The sequence below is a fragment of the Corvus cornix genome, chromosome 1, assembly GCF_000738735.6.
Source record: "Corvus cornix cornix isolate S_Up_H32 chromosome 1, ASM73873v5, whole genome shotgun sequence".
Classification (NCBI taxonomy): Eukaryota; Metazoa; Chordata; class Aves; order Passeriformes; family Corvidae; genus Corvus; species Corvus cornix.
In genome coordinates, this window is record NC_046332.1 from 40,058,824 (window position 1) to 40,083,306 (window position 24,483).

The 24,483-nt window shown below is 36.6% G+C and overlaps 1 protein-coding gene across 9 annotated transcripts in view; it reads left to right on the plus strand.

Moving 5' to 3' along the window:
- CNTN5 (contactin 5) overlaps window positions 1-24,483 on the plus strand; it is a 618,627-nt gene that overhangs the window by 390,718 nt on the left and 203,426 nt on the right. For all 9 annotated transcript variants that reach the window (XM_039563708.1, XM_039563715.1, XM_010400613.4 and 6 more), the window contains one exon: window positions 1,260-1,435. In XM_039563708.1, the coding sequence (XP_039419642.1) occupies window positions 1,260-1,435 (176 nt within the window). The remainder of the gene's footprint in view (window positions 1-1,259; window positions 1,436-24,483) is intronic.

Consider the following 24,483-nt stretch of genomic DNA (forward strand, 5'->3'; position numbering starts at 1 on the left):
GGCTTTACTGCTCAGGCTTCTCATTTCACTCTCAAACACCTCCCTAACTTAGCATTCCCTATTCAGACTGTTTATTTGATCTTAGTTTCCATGTACCTAGTAGCTGCCCGGATCTGCCCTTGGCCACACACCAGTTAACTCCTGTCTTCTCTTCCAGTCTTTGAATTTTGTGTATACTGATTCAGCTGATATTATTTTGCCTTTGTCTGTTGCCAAAATCCTATACTGCATAACAGCCTATGTACATCAATCTACCTCCCTGCTCTTCACAGGTCTTGCTCTTCTTTCTTCTGTATTTAAATGAGGTGTCTCTGTTTCAAATCAAATGCTGAAAGAATGGGGGAAAAAAGCTTGCTTGTTTGCATGCAGTGTAGACTCAACTCTGCTACCTGTAAGCTCAGCTGGGCCTGATGTCTTAGGTTTTAGCTTTTATATTTTTCAAATCCTGTACTGCTTAATGTGCAACTCTGAAGTTTTGTGTGGCCTGTTAGCTGCTGTTCTCTCATGCTGGTTAGACATAACAAGCCTCTCTAGGTTTGCTCTTCAAGGACACCAGACCCCAAAATGAGTAAACTAAAGCCTAGATCGGTGGCAAACTTTGGGTAATTACATCATTAACTGAGGCTATAATTGGAGAATTAACCCTCATATGCAAATGGACCAAGCTTATAAAAGTGTGAAGAACCCGTGACCCAGGGTCCATCTTGGGTATAGCCTTTTGACTGCCCAGGGTGTACCTTTGAAGGTCCTTCAAATAAATACCTACTTTTATTCTCATATTTTTGTCTAGTCTCTGTTTTTAGGCAGCCACCTCAAGGCATCAGGCCTAAAGCTTTAAAGACAGAATATGAATTAAAACTTTGATTATCATAAGCACAGTAAAAATCCTATTTTTAACATAAAGGATGTCTCTGCTATGCAGTTTTCAAGTCTTAAGCCTTTATGAACATTAGTTTTTTGGGGGGGGAAAAAAAAAAACAGAAAAAAAGAGATCATTTTTTCACTCAGCATAGGCAAAACAAAGAATATCCTTTTTCTTCAGAGATTGAAGATCAGGTTTTGTTTGTGTTTTTTATTCGCTTATGTTGTCGAATGCCTCCATTCAAGATTTTCCAGAGTAATGGATTCCTGCACAGGACATATTTTAATAGTTGTCCTCATTATTACAACTGGAGCTGTCAGATTCTCTGTACTAAGCTTAATACCTTCACTCAGTTATTAAATGCTCAAGTAGGTTTTGGTTTTTTTTTTTCCCTAAGATGGCTTCGAAATGGAACTGAAATCGACGTTGAAAGTGATTATCGTTTCAGTTTAATAGAAGGAAGTCTGATCATCAACAACCCCAGTGAAATTAAAGATTCTGGACAGTATCAATGTTTAACTACCAACATGTTTGGCAGTATTTTAAGCAGAGAGGCCATTCTTCAGTTTGCATGTGAGTAACACTTTTTATAATACTGATAAATCAGACCTTATATTTCTTGTTAAGCCACTAAATTGTAATGTGAATATGTTATACAAGTGACACTGACATTGTTGGGCTAGGATCTCAAAATTAGAAATAAAATACTTAGCAGGAAAATGTGATTTTCTGTAGACTTGTTACTTTAAAAATAGAACCATCAGGGAAAATAACTCTAGTACATGGTCCCAGATCCCAAATGCTGTATTTTAATGGCATACTCGAATACTCTGCAGTGATGTATTTCACTCATTGCTAGTTTCCTGAAACATCTGTCATTTTGCCACATTTCTCAGCAGGAAAGAAAGAACAGTAAACTTAGGAACAGAATGGGGTAAAGTTCCTGTATATCTGTTGGATAGTCTGCACCTCTATATTTTTTTATATATATATGTATATAAATATATATGGTTTATGTCTGTGTTTTTGCATACATATCCAATGTACTTTCATACATTATGAAACTGAAGGGGTTTTTTACAGTCATTATGGAAACCAAAATTGTCTTAGCTTTTGAAATTTTTCACTACAATATACTTTTCAGAAGTTATCAACAGCTCATAATCCCAAGTAAATGCTATGGTCTATCAATAGCATACTCTTTTTCAAACGTACTAGCAGGAAGAACTGGGCCAGGATTTACCCTCCAACCCTAATTTCCCTTAAGCCATTTATAGGAAGGCAGCCAACATCATTTTATTAGTTTATCTAGATAAATCTTACCATGAGTGGCTTTTAAGAGTAGGGGTGCAAAAAGTAGTCCATCCTAGTTTCTCAGATCCCACTGAAAATAAGACTTTACCATGAAACATGAGGCAGATCTTCAGCTGGAACAGTGGGTTTAAGGAGAAGTTGCCATCTGCATGTCTACTAACACATCTGGTGTTGTCAAGAACTCAGCAGATCTAGTGTGAAGTCTGATTCTCCCTTAATCCACCCCTCCCTGGTCAAGTCAGACCTCTTAAATCTATTGCTTATCTGCTGCAGATTTTGTCAAGGTGTTTGTTAGGAGATCATGGCACTATCCACCTACTTCTGAGCTGGGAAGAATAATGATATTTGTCACAGTTTGCTCATGCCAGGGCAGCATGTTTAAAACTCTAAGCATCACAAGAGTATCACAGTATTACTGGACCTCAGTCTTAAATGGAGCTTTTGAGAAAATTCTGCTGCATTTTATTGTTTAGACAAGAAAACTACCCTGCAACAAATCTCTTGTTTAGAGAACCCAAAAAATGGTAAATATACATAGTTCCAGGTGTCTGAAGCTCAGATTTCTGTTCTGAAAGAGTAAGTCTAAGAGGTGCCCATTCAACCTCCAACTGAAAAAAAAAATAATAATAATAATACAGGGAAAGTGAGAGCTTGATCTCAAACAGCAGAAGGCCTATGAGTTTCAATAGCTACATCTACAGTTCATTCAGGCCCCCATGTTCTTATAATTACAATCTTACCTCCTCCAATAAAATAAATTTAGATAAAGTAAAAAAAAAAAAAGAAAGAAAGAAAGAAGAGATTAAGTTTAGTGGGCTTATTTTCATTGGATTTTTTAGTTTCTATTATCTTACACACCTACTTTTGCAGGTATCAAAATTATTACATTGTGATGTTTGGAATGTGATTTCTGTTCATGAAAGTATTTGGAAATTGTAATGAAAGTTTCTCAGTAAAGTTTAATGGAGGAGCACTGTCTGGGAGTGCTGAGGTGTAGTAAATAATGCTGCAGGACTTGCAAGAGAGAAAGGGCTGCTATAAGGACATGAAAACCTTTTTTTAAATAATAGAGTAATAACTGGTTGAAATGCTTTTAGAAGTTTGTGAGAAGAGCAATTTCAAGTTCAATGTGTATTTGTAGCTCAATTTCAGTGTAGCATGACCCTCTCTCTTCCACTCTTGATTTAATACTTCTTCAATTCCCTGACCTTAAATGATTGGTGTTCATGTTGAAAAAATATTTGCATTATGCAGAAACTCAGATTTTAATGTTGTTTAAATTAATTAATGTTTAATGATGTCACCACAATGTAAACTCATACTACCATATCAAAAGCATGTATCACTGAAAAGTTGTAAGTCAGATCCAAGGGCCACCTTTCCCAGTGCCTCACCACCTTTATAGTGAAGTATTGCTTGTTAATAGCTGGCCTGCATGTCTCCAGCTGTTTTCAATAAGACAGAAAGTAAAGCATTGAAAGAGATTTTTTAAGGAAAGGTTCTAACCTTAAAGTAATTAAAGTAATTGGTGCTCTGCAGTTTTAGTGGGCTCTAATGGCTTGAATGGTAATCTATAATCCCAAGGATAAATCAAAGCATTTCTGACTATGAGATGTAGAGCTATTCATAATGGTGTTCACTTTCCCTTTCTTTGCTGAAAACCATGGATTCCAAAAGCTTGGAAACCTACCACTTTCACAGGAAAAAACCCAAAAATTTAAGCTCATGGATTTGTTTATATGCATGGGTTGTACCTCTGTGGAAAATAGTTATAACTTTGCAACTTGAAAATTCTTCTAATTAAAAAGAGGAATGGCATGCAGCCCAAAAGGGAACAACAGGCACCATTAACCAAGGCTTTTGACATCATCTTATGGAAAAACCACATACTATAAGGTGTCTATGCAAAAATATCATGAAACCTGAAAAAGGAGAGCATGTGTGTGCCACTGATTCTTAGTTCTCTCACAATTCCATGGCCAAAAACCCAGTTGCTATGGTTATTATCATGGAGTTCAGCATTGGTGATGCATTGCAAATATAAATGTTCATGTACTATAATTTGTATATGTGTGCACAGTTAAAATAGGACTTTGAAGTACTTACGCAATTTCTTTGGGTTTGAAAGAGAAAGACATACAAAGTGAATATTATTCTGTATATGTTTAGACATAATACTTGAAATAACCCACTCTATCACTGGTTTTTTTTATGGAGTAAAGCTGAAGACCAGTTATGGGCAGTTAAAGGTCTGCTTGAAATTTTAAACTACCACATCAAATACTTATGAAGATTTAAACTCAATCAAAGTTCTCTCTTTTTTTCTTCTTTGCATTTCCTATGATGTCTCATGCCCAAGGTTGTGCTGGCTTATACTATTTAAGAAAGCAAGCAAAAATAAAAAAAGAAGAAAAAGTATCTCATGCTGTAAATGAAATTAAAAGTATATTTTTTCAATAAAAACATAACCTGATGCAAAATTGAAAAAATATAGGTTTCAGCTTGACTAAATCTACCTGCCTTAGTGCAAAACAACTGCATATATTTGTATGTGGTTCCACAGCTTCTCTTTGGAACAGTGTCCTACAACTTTGGCTACCACAGTGGATGTATTTTGTGCTTACCTTTGCCACATGTACAATCTCTATATTCCATTAGGTCACAAAACAAAATTGCTGGCCTTTATCTGTGGGTCATTCAACCTTTCACGAGCCTACCATCTCAGTGATATTTACAGCCTGGGCTAGAAACCTGAAGAAGTGGTAGGGGAAAACAACTACTCACCTGTCATTTATAGAACTCCTCACTGCAATATTATTAATCCAATTGTCACTGGCTTCTTTGCATCATTTCCTTTTTCTCTTACTAAATCTATTTTTTCCTTTAATCTACGGAGAAGAGTATTGATTAGACACAATTTCAATGTCCTTTTCTAATGGATGATCCACAATAACTGTCCAGTGATGTACAGAATAAGAAGTCACTCATGATGTAGACATACAAATCAACAGTTTTCTGAGGAGACAGCCTGTGCACTGCCCATTCCATCACAGCACACTTCTGTCAGCCTTTTAATTGACTTCACCTACTAAGAAATGAGCTTAGTGATCTATGTTTCCTTCTTGCCATCATGCTCCCTGGACACATTGTTGGGTATATTTCATAATTTCCTCGCATTAATTTTTTAGAAGTTGATTTATTTAAACCTTCTAAACATGAGAAAAACCTTTGTTTCTCATGTTCATTTCAGAAGATGCAGAATTGCAAAACGATATTACAATAGCAACATTTTCTTCTAAATCATATCAATCTAAACAGTTTTAGGTACTATAAATGAAAAGTGATAACTGAAGTGAGAAAAGAAATCAAAATACAAGTAGTTATACTTTCATTTTCAAATATGCCCCTGATCATCCTGTAACACACTTTTAAGTTTGTCACTGCTTTGCTCTGAAAGCATCACAGCAGCATGAAGAATGTTGCTATGTTAAAAGTAGCTACAGCTGCAACAGTGACTTGCACGACAAAATTTTTGGATTATTTTCTTCATTATCTCAACATGCCATTTTAAGAAAATATATGCTTAAAAGACACCTGAAAACCGCATGTAAATGCCAGAAAAAGTAAATTGTGTGTAGAACCATTTGCATTTTATTCATAAATAATTTATTAATTAAAGAGTATCAGATTCACTGAATCTGAAATGAATGTGAATTTGTCAAACTCTACTAACAGTTTCAGCTGTTGTTTCAGATGTTGTTTCCAGCCAGTTTCCCACATAAATGTTCAAAGCACTTGCACATATCTACTTTAAAATTCTGCAAATTTAGCCCTTTCTTAAGAGGATCAGAAAAAAAAATTAACTGAAAGATATATATTTTTCATATAAAAATGTTGAAAAAAACAAGTTTTTAGTCAAATTAGAAGTCTGGAAAAATGAAACTACTTGAATTTTAGCTGTGGTGATACCTACTTTGTTGTTTATAGAAATATTCAACATATGAGTTCAATGGTGCAAAATGCTAAGAACTTTGGCTCTAGTCTAAAAACACATTTCATCTTAAAGCATAATCCTTTTGAAGTTGATGGGGTGATGTATGCTCTTAAAAAACATGAGGCTTCCTAAAGCAAGATTTGAAACAATCTGTATGGATTTGTTGCCAACGTCATCATGACAGACACATAATAGGTTTAATTAAGCCTTCTGTCATTAATTTCTTGATCCTTTCTTCTTAAAGTGAATAAATACCTTAGAATAATAAACTTTATTACTTAAAAATCGCAGAACTCATTATAACTCCTTTTAAGCAGCTTTTCTCAAAGCACTCATGTTGGAAAAGGTAGATCTTTGTTCTCTTCTGTGGCTGTGGTGAATCTTCAATGAAAATTTGCCATCAACCTTGCTTTACATAGGTGGATCCAAGTCTGAAAGCAAGTATGGAAAAATAAATAAAATAAGCAGGTCACCTAAAACTGTGAAGACAGCATCCACTCTTTCTGAAAAAAATGGCAAAATTAATGAATCTTTATCTTGTTCAAATTTCCAAACAAATCACTTACTATTGCCAAACAGTAAACCTTCTGGGATTTCAACTGTATTCGGGAGTGCTATCCAGTGAAAGCTTTGGGAAAAATATACTGCTTGTCTTCTGGAACTCCCCTTCCACAGCAGGTCTTCAGAAATGGTCTCCTGACCCTATCAACAGTGACTTGTCTGTAATAGCATTAGGATCTGCTCTGGTAGACCTGCTCTCTGTTTCTGTCCCTTTAGTTCTGCTTTTGAAGCTGTCTGGAAGTTGCAGTCAATTTCCATTTTTCGATTACTACATCAGCATTTAAAGACCAACTACCTTGCCTCTCCATTAGATCACTTTAAAGAGCCAAGGAAACCCAATCCTTTCCTGTCTACAAAAGCAGGTATGTTTTTTCATCAAGAAAAGAGGACAGTGGAGAAATTTTTATCTTCTATCTGTTGTCTCAAAACAGTATCCTGTGAGTTCCAAAAGGGGCTCATTATGCTAGTAAAATAAGCATTCCCTAGCACTGAGAGCAAATCATATGGAAAGGTCCACATCCATAATTCTAAACTGTTTTACCTTTTAAGACATGGAGTACTTCTAAACTCTGAGAACACCCCTAGTCAATTCTGCTAACACCCAAAATGTGACAAGAATTGTCTTGCAGAAGATTGTGGTCCCACCAAAGAGTCCTGTGGACTCTTCCAACACAGTGACACTGTCCATGATGAAAATCCAGTGCAGGAGATTATTTCTTGATACCTTTCACTCTACCAGTATAGATAAAATGTTATTAGACTTTCTTTGTTCTCCTGATATTAGACTTTCCTTGTTCTCCCAAAAGAAGTTAGTTCCTCTTTGTCCTTACAAACAACTCACTCATTCCTTAACTTCAACCACTTGAATTTTCTGTGATGAAATCATACATGACCTCAGCCTGAGAGGGACATTTTGACAACATCAAGAAACAAAACGCAGGAAGCTCTAATGCAGAAAATATTTTTTTCTTATTTAGAATTAACATTTATCCTTTTGCATGAAAGTACTAAAATGAAGGCAGTGTGAAAAGCTGAGGTCAGATCCCAGATTACAGACATCAATACAGTGCAGATTTGATAGTCATTAGAATAAGTTACTAGCTTCAGAAAGGGGTATCAGTTCTGGATGTTCTCCATTGAGCAACATATATTATCTCATTCCATTTGAATTGCACATAGGCATAACTTCAATCTCATTGATCCTCATATCCATCAAACACCAAAAAAGTTATGATTATTTCCAAGTATTCAAATGGAAATGAGATTTATTAATCTTGTCAAGTTCATTTATTGCTACATAAGTTTTGATGCCAAAAAAAGTATTCTGAGGTTTAAGTTCTGCTTAGTCTTTTACTCTAAAAATGTACTTTAAACAATACATTTTATATTTCTTGTTCTTTGGAAGAATTAATAGAAGTCAGTCATGTAGAGAAGCACAGTTTGAAATGTAATTACTGCAATCATTTAAAGATGCATAGTACATCTACAGACTTCTCATTTTAGCGCTGTGCATTTCTCTGCAGGACTGGAAGGCTGGTGTTTAACCTGCCCATAACCTAGCTCACCTATTTTTCACAATCTAATCTATCATGCTAATGAATCATTAGACTTGGCATTTAAATATAGGTGACAGTAATTAAGAGTAGCATTACTAAAAAAGAAGAAATTTTAAAAGGTTGAAGGAGAATTTTGTGCCAAGACCAGACAATACTTTCTAAATTTCCCTCTGAGTTCTAGCTCAGATTCACTTTTGGAAATTACTGTGTCATCTCTCTACTTACATCCTTCCAGGTGTGGCATATGGTGGTGAGTGCTACTGTACCTTCTTTCAAATGAAAGGTTTTACTTGAAATTTCTTGCATGGTATCTGTAGTGCTACCATGGCATTCCTGCCCTCATTTCTCTCCCTCCTTTATCCTGACATAGATGTATTATGGCTTTCCTGAGAAACAGATCAGGCTCCTGATCTCATTGAAAAGTAAAATTGTCTGACTGGTTATTCTTCTGCAGGGGCGCAGTTACCTGTGGTAGTACAAAAGAAAGAGCAGCACAAGCTTGGGAGGGAAGAAGAGAGAAGTGGACAGGGCATTTAAGCTGACTTAGGAATAGCACTCTTTATAAAAGCAGTGAAGTCACTTTTGATGATGCTTTGGAACTCAGGGAGGAAAACTTCTAGGAAAGAGTTGAGTTCTGTCTGAGTTAATAACGCTGAATAAGAGGTATGAAATTTAATAGAAGCCTACAATAAATGAAGGAGATGGATCATCAAGGAAAACATCTGGAAGGCTGTGAAACACATGGACAAAATGAGAATTAGAAGTCAAGTTTGCCTGACAAAGGAAATGAAAAATAATACAGATAATTTTTTTTGTTAGATTACTAAAAATTAAAAAGAAAAGATGGTGGGATAGAATTAAAGTTAATTTATATATGACCCCAACTTCAATGGCCACCTTTGGTTTTCTATAAGGACAGAGCAGCTTATACATCTGTTTTCATATGAAGCATGAGATACCAGTAACAGAAAACCAGGCATTCTCTTTGGGAATGGGAGAAGACAAGAATGTAAGAGTCAATCCACACTTTAAACAAACTAGTTCCAATATCCATGAGTTCTATTCATGAAATTTAGTACTTCAGTGACTAGACTTCACAAGAGTGTGCAATTCCAAGGACAAATTGTCTTTTGTCCTTCTTGATACTTTCATTAGTGTTCACAGCACAACTATTAATTAAATCTCCTCAAGTTGCCAAGATGTCAACATGGAAGTTGTATTATCAAATGAATAATTATATATTTTATTTATAATGTTTTGCATTCAAAATCATGAACCTGGTAATATAACTGTTGATTTGTTTATAATTTCTTGTAATTATTTTGAGAACAAAATCAAAATAATTTCCAAAAATAAATTCTCAACAGTGACAACGATCATATCAAAAGCTTTTTCAGATGACCACCATGTGATGATAATGTCAAGTACTGTAACATGATAGTCTTAAATTCTGTGAGGTTGGGTAGTTGTGCTATGCTTGCCATCAGCAGCCAGCAGTTTACAATTTCTTTTGTACTGGTTTTAAATGTCAGATGTTAGAAGTTGCTTTCATAGAACATGATATATATTTTAAAAAGAAGCAAATCCTATAAAATGTACTGTAACCTGTCTTCCATATACAAACACACCCACACACCCACACACACCGAGCTAAACAATAAAAATCCCCCAAACAAGCCTTTTAATTAGGTTTCAGCCCTATATCTCATCAAGCATAGAAATATGCAAAAATGTCCTCAGGATTCTATAAATATGTAAATCCTGAGCCCACCCACACACCTACCGCACTAATTAAAACAAAATGTATTAAGTCAGGAATTTATATACTGTGTGTCTAACTACACATTAAATCTCACAGTAAATTTTATTAGAGTTGCCAGGTCAAACATCCAAGCTACAGGATGAAGGATTTATCATTGTCTATGGAGTCTGAATTTTGCCTTGGATTCTGGAGTCCTGAAATATAGATTTGTCACATAAATTTTTTTTTCTTCTTTTTTCTTTTTTTTTTCATTTTAGACCCACTAGACTCTTTCAGGTCACAGAAGAATTACTGCTCACTTACTGAACAGTATTCCATTTTCTCTTGTTCAGTGCCCAGCCCCCTGCCTTCATTAATTCAATCTATTCAAAACCTACTATGCAGATGAAATTAATTTCCTCAGAAGCTTTTTATGGTGCTCATCATTACAGCATCAAAATGCTTCATGCACATTAATATGCTTATTTTTACAGTGTTCCTGTGAACTGAGTAGTTATTGCTATCTCTTTTTTATAAATGGAAAACTAAGACATGAGAGATTAATGTAAAGTATCCAGTAATGTGGGGAATTGTACACGAGCTCAAGGGGAGCTGGTTTTCCCAAGTGCTTAGCAGAGCCAGAACTGATCAGACTCCTATTCATCACTCTGACCAATCTTTTTCTCAGCCTTTGTATCAGTCATATCTCAATCCTGCATCTGGTTTCTGATCTCTTTCCTCCTATCGATTAGGCTACTGATCCCATTTGCAGTTTCCTTACTTACTGAAAGCATCTGTTTGATCAAAAATGATAGTAGCATCTTTCTAGCTCTATTTTAGTCTCAGTGTACTCATTTTGCTCAATTGACTGCAGCTCCTCTGTCTCACATTTCCCACTTCCAGGCTCCTAAGCTCTCTTGCCTTCCTTGTCCTTATTCAATACCTTCTATAACATGATTTTTGCTTCCATAGCCTGCTGCATCCTTAAGAGACTAAATGGACACTTACTTATTATTTAACTAAAACTGAGAGTAAATGAAACAGAATCTTCTAATGGAAAGATTTTGCCATCTTAATCACAGTAGTTGCTGTCTGTGGTGTTTATAATAATGGGTGGATTTCTTGACAGTACAAATATCCATTGGCAGAATATATTTTTTGAATTATAATTTTTTTATATATATTCAGTCTAAATAACTTACATTGCCATTCTATTAGCTCTCATATGCAATGTGGGACAAATCTTTGAATGGCAAACGGTTACAGTACGTTCAGTAGGAACTTCTACTGACAATTCAGTGTTTTCTCTTTTAAATTATTAAACTATTACTGCAGATAACATTATAATGAAACAGGTGCCCCTTGGATAAATTTCTACCTGTAATGGCATTTCTATTTAAATGCTTTCAATTTATAAACATTTTTTCTTACTATGAGACATCAACCATCTCCTTCACTCGTTAACAGAGATTAACTCTGACCTGTGTTTTGGTTAGTGACTGCAAGACTTTGAGATTTTAAGTCAGCCTTTATTCAGTCATATCTTCTGAATTCCACTGTCTTTTTTTCCTGTCTTTGTCTATATTCCTCTGTGGTTCACAAATGAAAGACTATTGCTCCATTGAAATGAAACCGTAAGAAATAGAGAAAATCTTAGCATATGATCATCACTAGCCATGATGTGCCACAAATGTGAGAAAGAACTCTTTTAAAATTTTTCTTTGTTTCACTGCTGGTTATACAAGGCCTGGTTACATGTAGTACTCCAATATTGGGAAATGGAACCTCCATTAATCTTTAATTAAGTCTTAAAAGTGTCATTACCTCATTAAAATCATATCTGCTAAAAAAAGTGAAATTATCATGTATAAAATATGTCAGTGAATGTAAAAGTTGAACAGAAATATTGGTAAGAAAATAATAGCTAGCTGAACAAAAGAAACTAAGTATTTTCAATTCAAGATTGCCTTGTGGCAATCTCAACAGAGGAGCCAATCCTTCAAGTACTTTATCCTGCCCAACACAATTGCCAGCAGTTCACTCTAAGGCTCTGGAATAGCATTCAGGATAAAAATCTTTGATGTATATTTTGATCAAAGTTCTCTAAAATATAGAGAGTTCTGTACTATGTGAAAAAAGGATGTTTAAATACTGGGATACCAGTTCCACAGGAGATTTAAGCACTTCTTTTTTTCTTAGTCTAAAATTGGTCTTTTTTATTATTTCTTCCATGGTAAAATTCCAAAGCAATTTTGGAGTCAGTCAATGAAATATATTTTTTTTAATAAAATTGAATTGTTTTGTACACATTGGTTAAGAATATCCTGTTATAGTGAAGTAAAGTAGTTTTTACAGCTGTTTGAGTACTTAAAATTTGACTTTGTACTGTGTTATACTACAAATATAAGAAATTCATATCTATATGTAATGTGTATATAGACATGACAAAACTTGACCCAGTACTGTCAAAATTAAAAGCCTAAATAACTATTTTTATGTATAAGAATGGTAACAAAATACTGAGGCAGAACTGCCACTTTAATGATCTTAATATTTTTTTCTGAAAACTGTGACTGTAAGTCTTTAAAATTCTGTTCTAGTTATTCAGTTGTTGGATTGGAGTTACAAGAAAATAATCTAATAAAGAAGGAAAGGCCGGAATGAAGTTTTAGTGAAACTGCCACTGTTCATCTAAACTCCCTCTATCTCTTCCACCCAGCTCTTCATACAGCTTGTCCTTAAATAGATCCACAAGCAATAAACCATCCTTGTTCAGTTTAGCTACCTGGTGACAAAGGCATGCACATTCTGCTTTATTATACAGACCTACAGTGAAACTTGCAGCCCAGAAGCTTACCTTTATTTCCTGTTATTTTGTATACACTCCTAAAATACGTGACCATAATACTTTTCCCTGAAGTCAAGATTTCCATAAAAGAGCATAGAGTAAGAGAAACTAGAAACAGAAGAGGCAAAGAAAAGCTATCCAAAGGCAAAATCTGTGGACTGTTTTAAATGAACTTTTTATCAGACCAAAAACATGAAAAGAAACATGCTTTACAAAGGTCATTTAATAAAGACAGTAAACTACCATATAAAATTATTCCCACATTATTTGAGACCAAATTTAACTGAGATTTTTAGGGGACTCAGATCTAAAATATGTATAAAATTTGTTGAACCTTGAAGAAAAAGGAATGAAATCCAAGTGTTTACCTTCACAGCATCACAGTTACCTTATTAAATTTAAATAAAATGTTTACTGAAATAAATTTAAATAATTCATGGAACTTGGACTCAATGATCCTTGTTTTTATGTTCTGACTTGAGATACTCTATGATTCTATTAATTGAATAGAGGTAATTAACATCGAATTGAGGTAATGAGCACTTTAAAAACAGAGTATTTTAAGGACTTGTTGCAGTCATATCACAGAATCATAGAATGGTTGTGTTTGAAGAGACTTTAGAGATCACCTAGCTCCAACTCCCCTGCCCTTGTCAGAGACACCTTACACTAGACAAGGTTGCTCAAAGCCCTATCCAACCTGACCTGGAATACTTCCAGTGATGGGGCATCCACAGCTTCTTTGGGCAATCTGTTACAGTGCCTCAACACCCTCATAGTAAAGAATTTCTTCCTAATATCTAATCTAAACCTACCTCCTTTCAGTTTGAATCCATTCCCCTTTGTCCTATCACTAACCTCCCTGGTAATGAGTCTCTTCCGATCTTTCCTGTAGGTCTCTTGTCATTAATTTTCAAAACAGTCATATATTGTCTTCTAAGGTAACACATCACAGAATCACAGAAACACAGAATCACAGAATCACAGAATAAGCTGAGTTGGAAGGGACTCAAAAGGTTCTACGAATCCAGCTCTTGGCCCTGCGCAGGACCACCCTCAAGAGTCACACCATGTGCCTGAGAGCAGTGTCCAAATGCTTCTTGAACTCTGTCAGGCTGGTGCTGTGACCACTTCCCTGGGGAGCCTGTTCCAGTGCTCAACCACCCTCTGGGTGAAGAACCTGTTCCTGATATCCAACCTAAACCTCCCTTGACACAGCTTCAGGCCATTCCCTCGGGTCCTGTCACTGGGCACCACAGAGAAGAGATCAGTGCCTGCCCCTCCTCTTCACCTTACGAGGAAACTGCAGACTGCAATGAGGTCTCCCCTCAGTCTCCACTTCTCTAGGCTGAACAGACCAAGTGACATCAGCATGCAGAATAAAATGGAGAGATCCTTACCAGACAGAATTTTTTTTGAGAGTACATGTGTTTTTCTAAGTATTACTTTTAGACACATACCAGTGCATAAAATTGTGCATCTCATCTTTCTAGGAGTAATACTATTTGAAAATAATGATTCCTGACATCAGTTGTTTTGTACATCCAGTTGTTTACAACCCTATCTAATAAGCTTGTTTTGCAGTTATTTCACTTTCTGCAAAAACATTTGAAGATCTGTAAAAAACATAATGGTTTTGGGTTTTTTAAAATAGCCAAGCTTTCCAGATCAGTTACAAAGACTTCTTATCTTCAAACTATATTAATTTAAAGCCTAGCACTCTGTGGCAGTGCATTGCAATGATGGCAGCATTCATCAGTCTACTTCACTTAGTCAGGGCTGCCAAGTTTTTTCCTTTTTTTTGATTTTAATCTTATGAGTATCCTGAAGTATGATGAGTTTTCTAGGATATTGCTTATGTGTTCTTGCTTATTCTTATCTCAGTTAATGAAAAAGAGTTGAGGCAAGTGAATCAGTCACTGATGCATAAAACCCAAACCAAATGTTTTCTAAAAGCAAGAAGTACTGTTTGCGGCTTAGCAGCTGAAAAATCGGTAAATTATGTCTGTCATAGAGTTCCATGCTCTCACTATTGATGGTCTTAAAATGCTTTCATCCACTTTAACTGATCCTATTTCCAGATAGTAATTATGACTGATGACTTTTAAACAAAGACTGCAGATATGTCTGTTGTTGCTATGAAAATGCATGCAAACTAGGTCACTGCTGCAATATGCTGGAATGTGAGTCTTCATTTTGTGAATGTTTTAGAGTCCAGAGGATTTACTTCTGGGTTTGCTCAAATCTACCTTAACACTGAAATGAAATATTTATGCTGGACTTAGTACCATCAGGTGGTCATTTTGTTTGACAAATTGAGTCACCTTTAGGGGAATTAACAGTTTGTGAGCTGCAAACTTGTTTGGGGTTTTGATGCACTGTTTGTTGTGAGCACCACGATATTGGCACACATGGACCAATACTGGAACAATGACACAAAGCAGCTGGAAAACACATTCTCCTGAACCAACGAGGGTGAAATAACAGTATCAGACTTCAGTCCTGAATTGAAAAAGAAAGATTTCTATAGAATTCAAGAAGGGGAAAACAAACATCACAGAAACCATTTTCCATCAGTAACATGGCACTTTGAAAAAGCTTTTGCAAATGTCTTTTCACTATGGGTACATCCATATTATCTTAATTTCTTTTTTCTTTTTTCATTCAAGTGATTTGCTCATACAAATTCCTGGGAATGCCCTGGTAAAAATAAATAAGTGGGCAGAGATTTAAATGCAAATAATTTGTATATTAAAGAAATTTCACTCTCTTCAGTGTTAGCAATTATTTCCTGTGTGCAAAAGAGACAGCTGAAATCACATTTGACATTGATTTTTGTGCTGGTTTGGACAAATTTGGAGGAAAATATCCTCTGATAGAAGGCAGGTTACAACCAGCCCTCCCCCACCAGGTTCAGGAAAAAATAAATTTTCCTCAGAGGAAAGCAAAAGAGATAAAAACTATTTATTTAACAAACACACAGGAAAAGGGTAATGATGTTAAATAATAAAACCTCTCGTTGTGGAGAGAAACCTGGGAGAATTCAGAGCTCTTCTGTAGATTGAGTCTCTCTCCTCCTCCTCGGAGCTGGGTCGTGGTGGGCCCACCTCCAAGGCCTCAGTGGAGAACTCTCCCGATGTGTTCTGATGTTGAAACAGTCCAGAAGAGAAGGGGAGAAAAAACAAAGTCCCAGGAAAACAAAGTTCAACTCCAACTCTCTCCGGAGAAAAAGGCCAAAAGCTGGCTGAAGAGCAAGTAGAGTGCTTCCTCCCGTTCCTCTCACCACCTCAGGACGCAGAGAAGTGTGTGTCCTTGAACAAACTGCTTTGAAAATTTGCTCGGTTTTTTTTCCTCTCCCCCCTCTCAGGCTCAGTTTAAAGGCACAGAAAGGCACAAAATTAATTTCTGGGCATGGAGCAACGATAGGGGATACACATCATAAAGTGACCCCAAGACAATTTTCAAGATGGAAGCCAACAGGCAGCATCTTGAAACCTGGTTCCCAAACGAAATCATTAGCGAACATCTCACATCTCAGTGTTTTCTACACTATCACATCTGTGGCACATGCAATCTGGAATTTGTATCCATGGCTTGTTTTGCCATTAGAAGGGCCTTATTTGCTGATGTCATGTAAGTTATCTAAGGTTCAAACACCAAGGCTGTGAAATTTATGTGCTGTGATACCTAAAATTAGGTTCAAAGTAATTACAAAAATGGTATTTTTTATATACTTTACTGACATTGGCTACAAGTAATTACAGTACCTACAGGAGCAACTTTACATTCACTGTTTGTACCTGTCTGATAGTAAAAGTTGCAAAAAGTATAAAAATCTTTTGTACATTAAGCATAGGCATTTTGAAAAAGGACTATAATAAAAAGTTTACAAGTTTCAGTGTTTGAATTATAGTGCAGCAAAGATGATGTTTCCACTTCAGCTCTTTAAAATACTGCTTGAAATGGGAATGCATTTAGGCACTTAAGGTTTGATTTATAAAACTTCTATTTACTTTTATGTGGGTTCTTTGCATAATTTACTTGGTAAAAGTAGAACAGTTTTAGTTTACATAAATCATATTATTCTTTTCCTTTTTCATGGAAACTCTTGTGGATGTTATCTCATCATTCTTATTTCAAGAATGCATATTAAGATAAAAAGGGTTGGAAGGTGTGAAAGAACTGTGGTAATCTCAGACTCCATAAGCAGATTGCAATATATATATTGCAATATATTTTATTTAAAGAAAAATAGTGGAAACAATGTACAATAACATGCAGAAACTAGACTTGCCTGGAGAAAGGTAAGACAGAAAAAAATAGTTCCACTTGGAAACCATGTGTTTGGTCTGATCTGACACTTCCAGGATATTCATACTGAACTTCTTGCTAGGTGATTTTTCTATTTTTTGGACATAGATTTTTAAACAAAATAGTGCTAAAGTACCACTCAGGACAGCTTAGCTGTCATCTAGTTTTCCAGCGATCATTACCCACAAGAACTGTGAGTAAATGACTGAAGTGGAAAACCGATTATCACTTCTGTAATCTGTGTTCCCAAATTCTATCATTTTCTAGATTTGGGTCAGAGGGGAGAATATTGTTTTCCATTACTACCTTCTGGGTAATAAGAGGCCAAACACAACAAACTGAGAGCCAATTGTTTGAGATAACATATAAACATGGTAAATGAGATAGTGGTTCTGTTGACAGTTGGCATGCAGAAAAATGAGGTATCCAAAAACTTTTTTTGCCTTCGTTTTACACTGGAAATTTCTCTTCTCACTTCTTTTGAGTCCCGGAATCTCTAGGCAGGTGTCATAGGTTAGCAAGCATAGTCCCAGAAGGGATGTCCTTGCTAAGGGGTGCTTACAGTTTCCTCTGGGACCTGATAGAACCTATCAGCTGGCCAGTTTGAATATGGACAATTCTCTAAGCCACTTAAAGTTGTGACCACCTCTGTGATCCACATTTAAGAATAGACAAACTCCCCCCCAAGCTCTCTCTCGTTTCCGGTGCTGGGACAGGTGGCTGCGGGCCCCGTGTGGGGGCCAGCGGGCCCGGCCATCCTGGAGCCGATGGACCTGTTCCAGCCATGGAACCCTGCCCCACTGCCTTGCCGTGGGCAGCCGGAGCGGCTCGGCTCTCCCCCCTCTCCACTGCGATAAGAAAAATTCAACATTCCAGCTGCAAAGCTGCAGGGCCGAGGTGAGATTAACCCTTTTTATTGCTGTGAAGAGCTGAAAACCTGAGGGAAGAGAGAGAGGAGATGCTTAAAGCTGAAATTCTGTTGTGAAGCTATGATATATCAGAGTATCCCGTTGTAATTTCATGAAGATATGGGGGGTGGAGTGTTCAACTCGTAAGCAAAAGCACCTGCGCTGAGATAGGCAGATGCTGAATTTCATGAGAAGTTTGGACAGGGAGAGATGGACCAGATGAGGACTTTTGCTCCAAAGGGAAAGGAGAAAACCTCAGTCCCTAGAGATGCTCCCAGAGATAGTCCTAACAATGAAGATGAGGAAGACCCTTTGCTCCCAGGGAAGGAGAAGGGCCTCTGTTTTTGCTTCTGAACTGCTCAACCTTAAAATTGTACCCCAAAAAACTTCAAGAGTGGACCCTCGAAAGCAGTTGCGGGAAAAGCTGCAAGTCGGGGGAAGGGACTCACACGCAGGCAGAGAGACTCCTCTTCCTAAATGGACTGAACAATATTTGGAAGTGGGCGGCTGTCTCGTTGTGATAATGTTTTCATAGCATGAGCAAGAAGAGACTTCTCTTTCTAAATGGACTGAACAAGGTTATTATGGAAGTGGTAAACAGACTGAACATCTTAAGGGTTGTCTTTTTACATTGTCAGTGGGAGAAGGGAGGAAGGTGGGGGGGAGGAGGAGAGTTCTGAAGGTGGTATAATTTTTTTTTTTTTCCCTCTTTTAGGTCTGTTAATAAACTTCTTTATATTCTTTCAAGTTTGGTGCCTGCTTTGCATTTCTCCTAATTCTTATCTCACAGAAGATAAACAGTAATGAGTATTTTGGACCAAACCACTACACTAAATTGGTGTTTCTGCCCGGTTACAAACCGAACCTGCGACACAGGGACTGTCGAAATTAGGTCCCACCCATCACAGGAGAACAGAATAAAATTAATAGAACAGAATGGAATAGAATACTCCATATATCAAGGGGGCCTATACGAAAGATAGAATGGAATTTTTTCTGGGGCCCATATGGATGGGACAAGAGACAACAGGGAGAGGGTAGATTTAGATTAGATATTAGGAAGAAATGTGAGGGTTGTAAGGCACTGGAAATTGTTGTCCAGAGAAAGTTGTGCTTGTCTGTGTTCCCCTGGTTTACAGTCTTACCTCTTGCAAAGTCCAGATTTATCTTCCTGGAAATGGTACCTGTGTTTTCTTTATAGTCCATCAATTAGTGTAACTGCAGAGGTTTGTTTCCTCTCATTTTCTCCACATTTATTTGTTCAGGTGTGTGTCTCCATAGATGCTTTTTCCTGCTTTCCCTCTTTTCCTTTAGTTCCCTTCCCAGTTGACAAGGTCTGGTCACAGAACACCTTGCTGGAATAAATGTTCTCACAATCTCATTTGTCTTCATCAGTTAATATGGTAGAGCAGGTTTTGTTCTTATGACTGCTCTGCGTGTTTTGTTTATGGTTACTCCTCATTATCTCTTTTTGCATTGAGAAAGGACCTTGACCAGATATCCTTAAAGAAGCCGTTCCTCTTCTTCCACATACTCTTACAAATATGAATAGAGAGGAAAAGTTGCATCATTTCTTCACCAAGTTATGATTCTTTCACACATCTTCTATTCCCCTTTCTGCTCATATGCAGAAGCACCCAAAAATATTGGAGGAAGCTTGAGGCAAAAGTGTTTCAAATAACCCCAATAACAACAAAAGAACTATGCTTTTATAGTTTTTCAGCTGTTCATTCTTTCAAGCAATGTCAATTCAAACTGTGCTTTCCCCCAAGTATTAAATAAATGTAGAAGCATTGGGAGCATTAAAGTAACACTAGGAAGTCTCTTAATGTACTTTGCAGTAATTTTCCTTTCATCCTGAACTGCTGTGTTGTTGTCATAACTATCATGAGAACAAAATCTCTGCTAGTCATGAGTACTGTGAACCCACATTCCATTTGCATGAATTTGCACAACATAATGTTTTCTGGGTTTATAGCAAAGGGTTTTTTCCCTGATCTTGAGCTCTATATCTTACAAATTCTTTCTTAAAAGAAAGCAAGTAGATAGTAATCCACCTCTCTGTAGTAACCATAGCACATATCTTTTCATTTTTTATTCTCTTCTCTGCAGCATCTCAAGATCTGAACTCAGATTTTTCAGTCTACCTGTAGCAGCTAGCAGATATTATACAATGGCATAACACCACTTTTTCAGCTCTGCTATTATTTATCTGCTCACCTAAAATTGGGAGTTTGCAGCTTTTCTTTTCTGTATCACACCATAAACACATGGCTCTGGATTTCAAAGGGTGAGCTCAGATTAGTGTGAATACTCTGTTGATTGTTACTAATCAACTAGTGAAATGTCACAGAAGCAATGTGTAAGCATATATGCGTATTTAAAATGCAAATATATGCTTTATAGTTATCTAGCTGACAAATAGGAATATAGACATGCATGTATATATACATATATATATGTATGTACATATATGTATAAATTTTAAATTTCTGAGTTAGTCATTATTCCCAGACTTTTATACTTAATATGACTTTATATAGCACTGGTTTATTTGACATCTTTTTATGCTATTGACTGTCTCTCTATGTTCATTGGGCCATGTTTGTACAAGGTTTTATAAGGCAGCAGCTGAGCCAGATATTTGGGGCAGATTCCAAGGCTGAGAAGTACATCAAGATCTTCTGATAAAGGAACATGCAATGTGAACGAGATGTTGACCGCAGAATTTGCAAAATATTGTAATGGTCATTGTCTGCTGTTAGCCTCCAAATTTCCTTCTGTTAACTTCAGTCTTAAATTATTTTTTCCTTCTCTAGAAATGATTGAGATTGCATCTTGAGGTTACTCTGAATTTTCGAGGGACTGGCTCCTCCTGCACAAATTTGACCATGAATCTCTTTACCATCAGAAGATGAATCCTTGATTCTTTCAGAATCTAGACTGAAGAGATGTCAAATTTTGTATTTAGTAGACTGTCTCCTGACAGGTTCAGCTAGATGGGTTAAAAAGCTCCAATTCTTATGAAGATTTTAATGAAACCAATTTTAAAAATGTCCTGAGAATTAATGATTTTAAGATCTCTTTTCTATTCCTGTGAGAGGAATATGAATAAAAATCCAGCCACTGCTACATAGCAATCTACTTACTATGTGCCGGTCATCACAGCTGCTTTTCTGAAGTCTGATGGAAAACTACAGAAATTGATAAGGAACTGGACTGACATAAAGCTTTTGCCACCCTTCATGAATTCCAAAGGACACAGACCTTCCCATGAAGTTTGATTGCTCAAAGAGAGCTTTTTTGGATTTAAAAAAACCCCAAAAGTTCACAGCAAGTGAACTTTTCAGCAAGAAGTTTATTTTTAAATTTTCAGCAGAAGTTTATTTTCTTTTCTGTACCTATCTGTAGCATTTCTCATCTGAGACTTAGAAGGGTCAGGATCTTTGAGCTCTTCTATCTGAAAGAATTAAAGGGGTCTTGTATTATTGGCACCTATTAGCTTTAGGATGTGGTACAGTATTTCCTATGGTGCTGCTCTTTGCTGTTCTTTCCTGGTTCACATTACTGTATGAATCAGCCCTTGGTGACAGTCTCTGTCTCCATGGCACTTGTATTCTAAGGGAATGATTATTTTGAGTTATTCCAGCTTCCATTTTATTGGAAGTCTTAATTGAAAATCAAGGTTATTCTTCCATACTGACAGTATGAAGATTCCCGATCTTCCTCTCCCTCCTGGAGAGCATATCCTGGGGTGTACAAGTTAAAAAGGATCTTGATGGGTGGGGGAAGATTTGGACAAGTAGAAAAACAGTCTTTGTTCTAAAAAACTGAAATGTTTTGCTTAGCTCTACAGTGGAAAGGCACTGCCACACTGATACATAAACAATAAGAGTGCAATTCAACAGGAGAAAGAGCAAGCAAAATCCAGCATTTGAAACTTAAAGGTACTGGTTTCTATTTGGTATAAGCTGCAACCTCACAGAGAGAAAAAAATAACCATTGGAAGTACTTGTTTAGAGAAAGAGTGCAAATTTTTCTTCTTTTTATTTAATATTTTTATTTTTTAAGAGGTATTTATTTTAAAATGTTAATTTCAAGAATTTCTATGATTCATGTTACATTGGAGTTACAGTAGATGGTTGGGATGGTAACTCCTTATTTATCACTTCTTAATATATCTGAAGGTGTTTAAAAATGCCTTCTATACTTTTGACTCTTTCATTATCTGTTTGGAACAACATGGCAGTTATTCATTTGCTGAAATCTGGCTGAAAACAGTAAAGGTAAAACTTTCGCAAATGAGCCTTCATTCGGAGCACTTATGACAGATTGATATATTGATATACCTTAGGGTGTGTAGTCTGATTAGTTGCTTGACTTTGACATACCATCTTTTTACTCACAAGATCTCTGAAATTTGCTTTCTCACATTTTCTCTTCTCTAGACAACTACATACAAGGTACCTGATTTATTTTCTGTGACAATTGTAGTACTAACCTTGCCACGTCTAACCATATAACAGATTCTGACATTTAGATATAAAGTAAATGGCCATTAATGTTACCAAAAATATTAGAAATTTATTTTTATTTTCCCTATATTTTAGTCCTAAATTCTCCAGCACCAAGAGGCAGTTTGCTAATGTTACTCTTCTGGCAGAGAGTTTCCTTGGAGAGATGCTAAGCTTGATCAGACAGGGAAACCTGATCAAGGCTGGTCCTACTTTTAGGAGATGGTTGTACACGATCTCCAGGGAGCCCTTCCAACCCAAATTATTCTATGACAGTTTTATGGAGGAGAAGGGAAAAGCTTCTTAGCCAAAGTCAGACTCCAGTTCCAAGTCTGAATTAAAGTTAACTTGCTGGGTACCTGTGACTCAAATTCGGCCATCCACATCTACCGTCCTCCAAACAGAAAAAACAATGCAAGATATCTTGTTGCTGCATGTGGTTTTTTTTTCATTATGAGCATGAAACAATATAACATAGAATTGGCCTGAACTCCTGATTGTTGTGTGTAGTCATACAGTGGTATGGAAGGTGGTGACATGCAGAGGGAAGCTGGAGCCATGTCTCTGCAGAAAACTCTTCTGCATTTCCAGCTTCCAAGGGTGGTCAAAACCCAACATTACTGTGTCCTGCACTTACACACTGTGAAGAGCAGCAGCTCCTGTGCTGTTTTCCTCTATAGTGCTAGTGCTGATTGCATAATTTTACATACTCACATATTTAAGCACTGGTCTTGATACTGTTTCAGTAGAAAAAGTAGAATGCCCAGAAATGCTTTAGACAAAAACATAATAAAATGAGTGACTCACAGCTTGATTTTTGAGGAGATAATATCAGTAAAATCCTTGCTGATGTAAATAAGAGAAAAATTTAAGCTTATGAAGATAGCGTCTTCCTGCCTCTAACAGGGACCACACCGTGATTAGATCACATAATTTGTCTGATAGAAAGGAAATTTGTTGCCAGGGTGTGTCACTGTCCCCTGAGATCCTTGTATTTGTTGACATCACAGGGTGTTCATTTACCCAAGTTGGAGAGGCTCATGCTTTTAGCATTAAGAGATTCTGACTGACTATGTCACAGTACCTAAATTGCAGGGTTTTTTTAACATTGAGGCAAGGAATTCCTTCTATTTCATTATTTCAATAATAATTTCAAATTATTTTAAAGGTTCTTTATATAATTAATGTGGTAATATGGCAATGTTTAAGAGATGAAAATTAAGGACTTGGACACTTAGCAGATAACAGTGTCTGCTGATGAGATCCATTTATTACATGAAAGGACAAATTGATGCTTTGTCCAGTTTCAGGCCCACCAGTAAAGACATTAGGAAGTTCAGGAGAATTCAGGGGAATCCACCAAGGTGGTGAGGGCTGGAACATTTGCTCTCTGAAGAGAATCTGGGGGAGCTGGGTTTGTTCATCCTGGAGCAGAGATGGTTTCATGGGACCTAGCAGTATTTCCCCAGTGCCCACAGGGATGTTCACAAGACTTTTCAAAGTGGTGATTGCCAGGAGGAAAAGAGAACAAACTGGTGAAAATCATGAGGAAAAACATTTTTTCTGTGAGGACAGCTAGGCAGTAGCACAGGTTCCCCAGAGAGGTTGTGCAATATCTGTCCTCGGAGATTTTCAAGACCCAGCTGGATGAAGTTACAAACAGCCTGGTCTAACCCTCTGGATGACCTTACTTAAACAGGGAAAGTGACAAAGGACCTCCTGTTCCCCCCCCCCCCACCTTGAATTATTTTCTGATCCTTTGATTTCTCTGACTTCCATATTCTGCGTGTACCTCCTTCTTTAAATAAGTTTGACTGAGGTATTGCAAGAAGTACCACATCTGTATTGTTAAACTTATGTGAAATATATTTCCG